The 6,759-nt window shown below is 38.6% G+C and overlaps 1 protein-coding gene across 2 annotated transcripts; it reads right to left on the bottom strand.

The window, feature by feature from the left end:
* Positions 1 to 756: 756 nt before the first annotated feature.
* LOC146494690 (uncharacterized) lies at positions 757 to 5,151 on the bottom strand. Of its 2 annotated transcripts, none has more exons than XM_085146446.1 (4): positions 4,778 to 5,151; positions 4,412 to 4,567; positions 3,647 to 3,739; positions 757 to 1,428 (listed from the first exon to the last, which is right to left on the bottom strand). In XM_085146446.1, exons 1-4 carry the CDS (start codon positions 5,114 to 5,116, stop codon positions 1,150 to 1,152), a joined length of 867 nt encoding a protein of 288 aa, XP_085002572.1. In that variant the 5' UTR covers positions 5,117 to 5,151; the 3' UTR covers positions 757 to 1,149. The 2 variants fall into 2 exon arrangements, with proteins under 2 accessions (XP_085002572.1, XP_085002571.1); XM_085146445.1 differs by having other exon boundaries at positions 4,772 to 5,149.
* Between the last annotated feature and the right edge of the window lie 1,608 nt (positions 5,152 to 6,759).

Below are 6,759 nucleotides of genomic sequence, written 5' to 3'. Positions count from 1 at the left end.
GTAACATGAACTTAATAATTGTCAACAAATACACAGGAATTTAAGTTGATCCAAGATTATATTTATGTATGGTGAAGTAACTTTTTGATCAAAATAAAACACATTTATAATTAAAATGAACTTAACTGTCGGCATAAATAGTATTTATGTTGGTCAAATATGATATTTTGGTTACAGTGTAGTAATTTTTTGGTCCTACAGGAGATTCTATAAGGGCATATACCTGTTTCCCAGCAGGCTAAGTCGCTCCAAAATACAACCTTGATCATTTGGCTGTGTCTTATAACCATGACTACCGCGTGGGCAGGCTCATGCATGGTGGTGCCTGCCCACAAAGAAGTCAAGGTTCTAAGACCTTAGAAACTTGTCGATCACTTTTTTCCCCAAACGAAGGTCAGCCTTAACATGCGCTGTGTGTGCTCGTGTCATGACCTTCAGAAAAAGAAATGGATGTTGTGTGTATTTGTTTGAATGCGGCAGATGTGATGCCAAATACCTGGACATCAGCTAAGGGACTCGTACCTGGTGCTCAGAAAGAATAGAAATTCAGACAGATGTATTCAAATGAGTTAGACCCATTTAATTACAATAACAAACATCACAATTCTTTAACGTGCGTGTGAAGTGCAAGATTTGTGGGCTTCAGTTTCCTAGAACACAAATTGCCCGCTGAAACTTAAGGAACTGTGTATTAAAATTGCAATACAACCTACTACTTGAATCCTCTTTTTATTACTTTAACATGTGACAGTGAATCAAAAGAAAAGATGACAGGCTGCTATACATTAAATGCACTAATTTAAACATAAAATGAGCAAAGCTTCTTTCATTCAACTTTGTCAGCACTCTTACAAAGTATTCTTGATTCTCTTCTATATTTGACTTTTCACCCTCAAGATTAAGGCCAGCTAAAGAGGGCATTACACAAACTTTAAAACACACCAGTACCCTCAGAACACAGGTCATGGGAGAAATTAAACGCATTCCTTAAAAATGTGCAAATAACAGCATTTAAGACACGGCAAAACATTAACTCAGAAGACTTAAGAACAGCGCTTTAAAATTTAGTAAAACACAATGAAGTAGTGCCAGAAATGCAGGAATAAGGTTTTTGTGAAACTCACTCACGAATGGTCTATCAAGTCTGCTCTAGAAAATACCAAACTTAAGATTCATTACTTTAGAGCTGGCTTTTTGTCCATCAAGCTCAAGGCATAGCTTTTGAAATACCTCAAAGGTAAATTTCAGCTGCTTGGGATAGGTAAGGTTCAGAGCGTAGATTACTCCCATCATCAAAGCACAGGCTCTGGCAACATCAATCCTCTCCAGGATCTTGGATCCCTCAACGATGATGGTTGCAGGCCCATCATCAATGATAGCAATCTTCATGATTTGCATTGCAAGGTCTGCGTTGAGCTCCTCCTCATCCTTGTAGGAGAAATTAAATGTTAGGATATATAAAATACATGGCTCAAGCACTTCAGGATGACATGCATAAGGGAATGAACTACTACAGGTAGGAAAATAAGCTAAAACAGGTTGTCTTTTGTGTTATTCTGTAATTTTTAAAAGCTAAATGAAACCATAATCCAACGTTTAAAATAAAAAATGTCTTGTTTTTCACAGTTTTGTTTTTCCACTTTGAAAAGAAAATCTAATAAATCATTTTTAAGGGTTATTCCACTTCTAAGTGAAATTTTATCTATTGCCACAGTTAGAAAGTGAGAAACAAGCCTTTTGTAAACAGCACACTAATTCTCCTGATCCGGAAGCAATCCATTTGCTTTAGCAGAGCATAAACAATGGAAGTAAATAGCAGGTGCTAGCATGTTGTGTGCAAAAGTGATTAAAATGACTCAGTAATGAAAACAAATATTTCTTGGGAGCTCAGTAATCATGTTCACGGCAAATGAAAAGTGCAAAAGTAACACGGAAGATTTGCAGAAGCTGATTTAGACTTGAGACTACATTGCAGTTACGACAAACACAGCTGTAAACATCCACTGCATAGTGCATGGATATAACGCAACAGTTGAAAAAGCCTCCAGCTTCCATAAACAAACACACACAGCCACTACTATACAAGCATAGTAAGCTGCAGTAACAATGGATGGGTCTTTGATTTGTTGAAGAAATATTGCACAAATAGCATGTTGGTTTATAGACACTGGTCGGCAGTGGCTTCAACTGCTGTGTTATAACCATGTGGAGGCTTACAGCAGTGCTTTGTCGTAATGTAGTCCCAAGTCTAAATCGGCTCCTGAAAATCCTTCATGTCAATTCATACTTTTCATTTGCAGTCAGCATGATTGTTGAGCTCCCCAGGAATACTTGGTATCATTATTGAGTGATTTTAATCACTTTTGCACACAAAATGCCAGTACCTGCCATTCACTTCCATTGTTTATGCTCTGCTAAAGCTGCTGCCAGATCAGGAAAATGACTGCGCTGGCTACAAAATTTTTTATCCTGTGTGTTTATGTTGCACCTTATCACGGAAACAGGTTTCTATTCAGCAAATTATGTTCAATGACAATGGCAATAAACATCTTCGGATTGTAATTCTGAAATGCTTTTTTCTCACTTATACATGGCAATAGACATATCTTCACTTAGGGTTGGAATGTCCCTTAACTCATTCAGTGCCAGAGATATTTAGCTTTTTCACTGATTTTGAAGGCTCACTGAATATTTTGTTCTATGACTATGTGAATTCTGAAACCACCATGACAAAAATGAGTCTCTCTTCTTTCAGCAGCAAAAAAAATGTTTCTACCTCTGTTATTTAGAAATCTGCAGTAGAAAAGAGAAACTTTCATGACAAAACACCTGTTTCTGGATCAAAAGCGCTTTGTGTAAATAGGTTTTTCTAGCAGATCAGTGACTTTGATGTAAATATTTCGTGTTTCAATGATTCATGCAACATCTCAACTATGTTTTACTACTATGAAAGTAAAAAAATCACCTGTAAAAATGTACTTTTGGCAGATTATTTTGTGTATAAAAATAGTTGTTTATAGACAATTTCAACATTTGAAAAATATATAAGAAAAAAGCGACTGATTTATGATTCAGAGAGTCTGTGTGTGTGTGTGTGTGTGTGTGTGTGTGTGTTACTCCCGCATGTGCACAAGTGAGTGCGCGACTTAGTCTGTTCACCCCCCACCCGGCCATCGGTTCGTCTATCAACAATTTCTGTGTGTTTTATGCAGCAAATCGTTCATTATTCTGGTCCCTGCTGCCTTCAGAAGTTTCTAACAGGAGATACTGGTCAGATAAATCCGGTTCATGTTCACTGGAATCGCTAGAAAAACCATGACGTCAGGCTGCAGACACCTCAAGCTCGAAATGACAAGCTGGATCAAAAATCGCGCCACAATACTCGTTCTCAGTAGAGCCGACTGTCACGCTGGTGGGATTTTATCCATGTAATCAACTCCACCACCTTCTCAATTCAATAAAAAGCTCAAGAGGCGTCTATGGCACTGAGCGTTCGGATTCATTTTGACATCTAAAGACGTCTATGGCACTGAATGACTTAAATACTCAACCCTGAACAGAAAATCCAATGAACAAAACACAAAGACCCTACAGAGACATGCATTCAAAACTAAACAAAAATTTAAAAACCAACTCAAGTACTTACGCTGTATTGTTTGAAAAGATCCTCCTCCTTCTCTCCAAGATAGACTATGAGGCAGCGAATAGCAATTTCTCTGCGCTTTTCAACTGTGTTGTCCTGATTGATAGAAAAAAATAGATGTGTTAAAAAAAATCAGATGTAAGTAGCTTACTTCATATACTGAAAATGATATCCATAATGATATAGCATTTTTTTTTAAATTAAATAATAAAAAAGTTCATTTGGAATAAGGTGGAAAAGGTGATCTGGCTATTCTCCTGAGTTTCTTATTGTTTGGGACCTGCTTACTCTGCACACAGTGGGGGGCAGGGCTGTCTCACTCTGCGGAGATCTGACAAACGCTGCGCTTGTCACCTGGACATTCCTTCTTCATAAGTAAAAACACTAAAATAAAGATACATTTTGTTGTACTTGTGCTCTGAACTTGTATAATAACAATAAATAGCCATTCATTCAATTACAATGTAACTGGCACAGATACAGTCTTCCTCCATGTTATGTATTGTTAACGTGCTTGCGCGTGTGAAACACTTTATGTAAATCATAGAGCTTTATTTAAAAATAATAAACAGTGTATATTGTACAGACGACATATTTTCTTCTTTTGCCCTGCCCTAGATGCAAGTGTAACCAAAATATGAACAATTTTGGAAATAAAATAGTGTTAGTATACAATGGACCTTGTTCAAAGCAGCCATATCAACATTTGACATGAAAAAAGTAAGGCAGATGCAAATAAAGGTCTATTCATAAAGTTATTCATTATACCTGCAGAAGCATGTCCTTAATCTGCCTCATCCTCAGACCTGCAGCTCCTCCTTTTAACAGGGTCAAGGCCATCAGTTTTGGGGTGCATTGGTCAAGCCTGGCCAGAAAGGTTGATTCAAGGCTGACTGTTGTTATCCTCTTAAATTCTTCACATATCTGCAGGGCACACCAGAATAAAATACAACAAGAGACATAAGTATAAATAATTCATAAATGAAAATCCAAATGTGCATTTGTAAACATTTAAATGTATTAGGTGTAAATATATGCATTTCTAAATTTTTTATTTATCTGACTTCAATTTGTAATTTCATCAATCCACAACACAAAAACACTGGTTTAATAAACATTTTATCTCACCTGTACCTCGCTAAAAAGAGCAGGCCAGCGCTTCATGAAGTCACTGATGGCAGGGGCCTCTTTCACTATTTCCTCCCGACGAAGGCTGAACGTCTTGTCCATTTTCTGAGCTACCACTCTGGAGTTGTCCCTTTTCATCACTTCACTCAGTAGCTCGATTCTCTCTTTTTCCAAACTTTCACTAGTTTCACCTTGAGCATGAGGGGGTAGGTAGTTCACCTCAGCCTTCTTTGGTTTTTTGACATTCTTTGCCGGGTATTGGTCACATGTCATTTTCCTCTTAAGTGAGTTTACTTCAACTTCAGGGCAGCCGAGACCTCTAAGCTTGCTTCTGAAATTGTTCATCTTGTACTTTAGACGCTGTGCCCACCTATAGCATCCATTGAAGGACCCTGGTTCTTTCAGGCAGGGATGCTTTAGAGTCAGGGCCTCTGCAACCTCACTGACCTGCAGACTGGATGGATAAGCAGTATACTTATAAATAGCTTCTGCTAGTTTTCTAAGGATGTCAGGAAGCAGTGGAATTAAATCTTTTGTAGGGAGAAGAGTCCCATCTTTTTGGAAGCGCTCGTTGGCTGACCGAATTTGGATCGCTGGGAATCTGAAACTGAACAGGCCAGCGCTGGTAACAGTGCCCTGGACTATCTTCAGATGCGGAAAGAATCAGAGTGTCATTAGTTGACACAGATGAGGTGTCAACAGAGTCCTCCTCAGATGGATTATCAGTCACGTTGGTCACATCACTTAAGGTCAAGGTTATTGTAGGCTTCTGGTCCTGGAGAAACACAATCTTGATTGTGTCCTTGTCCTTAAGGTCAGTTGTCAAAACAAGGGTAAAAAACTCATCACCAAAATCAGCATCTTTATAGTGAAGACAGAAGTCTCTTGTAATGGAAAAGGTATCATGGATGGCTGAATAAAGGTCATCCACCGTTTCTGGGATTCCAGATGGTAGTACAACTTTATGGACATCATGATCTGCAAGGATCACTCGAAGTTGAGACGGTTGTGACATTAGGTAACCTGTAGACCAAATTTTTGACATGTTTCTGTAATTCTTAGTAACAGCTAGTTACTAAGAATTACATAAGTGCATAATATAATAAAATTTGATCTCCATGTATGGAAACTAGGAGCCAATTAACTATATGCCATCTCTGAAAATAGTAGAAAGACTGAGATTTGGGTTTGTCTTTTTTCAGCTGAAAATCTCCACACAAAGTATGGAAATCATTTATGGAACATAAATGCTGCACTTAAGAGTCATAATGGTTGTTCCGCCACAAATGTAAGAAATCAAGGGGACCGTGTCTGATAACTCAGCTGCCTCTATGACTTTCACTGGACCAGTTTTCTCAAGCACATAGCTCCTCAGATGTTCAATTGACCAATTTACACCTTTCACTATGAATCCCACATTGCCTTTCAAAACCACAATCTGGATCAACTCCCCAAAATCTGGTAGACCACCAGTGGAACCATAAGCCAGGATCATTCCACTAGTGTACTTGGTGCCTCTGTAACACACACTTTTGGCTATCTGGACACATGTCTCACCAGGAAACTTAGCCTGCAGTGCTTCTTGGATATCCTCTCGCAGCACACTAACATCCATTGTAGACAGTGTTGTAGCCTGTAGTAATGGTCTGACAGCTCTGGAATCATGTTGGTTATAAGCAAGAAACAACTGATGCTTCATGGCCAGTGACAGCAGAATATTTCTAAAACTACGAGTATGTCTGACAACACGCTTGAAAAAGCTGTGCTTTGCCTCAAACCACATTGTCCACAGTGACACCAGAGGACCATAAGCCCTGATAAGTTCTGGATAATGTTCTAGGAAATGGTGTTTTGGAATGAGGCGTTGCTCTGGAAAAACCATGAGAAACCTGTGTTTATGCTCAGATATCTTACTGTCCAGGAAGCAAATGGTCTCCTCTGTGTGCACTTGATTCACAACAAGCTCAACAATGTCTCGAAGCACAAGA

The sequence above is a fragment of the Neolamprologus multifasciatus genome, chromosome 20 (genome assembly GCF_963576455.1).
Source record: "Neolamprologus multifasciatus chromosome 20, fNeoMul1.2, whole genome shotgun sequence".
NCBI classification, from domain to species: Eukaryota; Metazoa; Chordata; class Actinopteri; order Cichliformes; family Cichlidae; genus Neolamprologus; species Neolamprologus multifasciatus.
The sequence above is the reverse complement of the archived record's forward strand: the minus strand, read 5'-3'. Positions and strand labels throughout refer to the sequence as shown.

Bases quoted from the DNA above. Each gene is read 5' to 3' on its own strand.
- LOC146494690 (XM_085146445.1), bottom strand. From the start codon at position 5,116: ATGAACAATTTCAGAAGCAAGCTTAGAGGTCTCGGCTGCCCTGAAGTT. The intron at 4,568-4,771 runs GTGAGATAAAAT...TGTGCCCTGCAG, and splicing joins CTCTTTTTAGCGAGGTACAG to ATATGTGAAGAATTTAAGAG. The intron at 1,429-3,646 runs GTAAGTACTTGA...TTCTCCTACAAG, and splicing joins ATCTTTTCAAACAATACAGC to GATGAGGAGGAGCTCAACGC.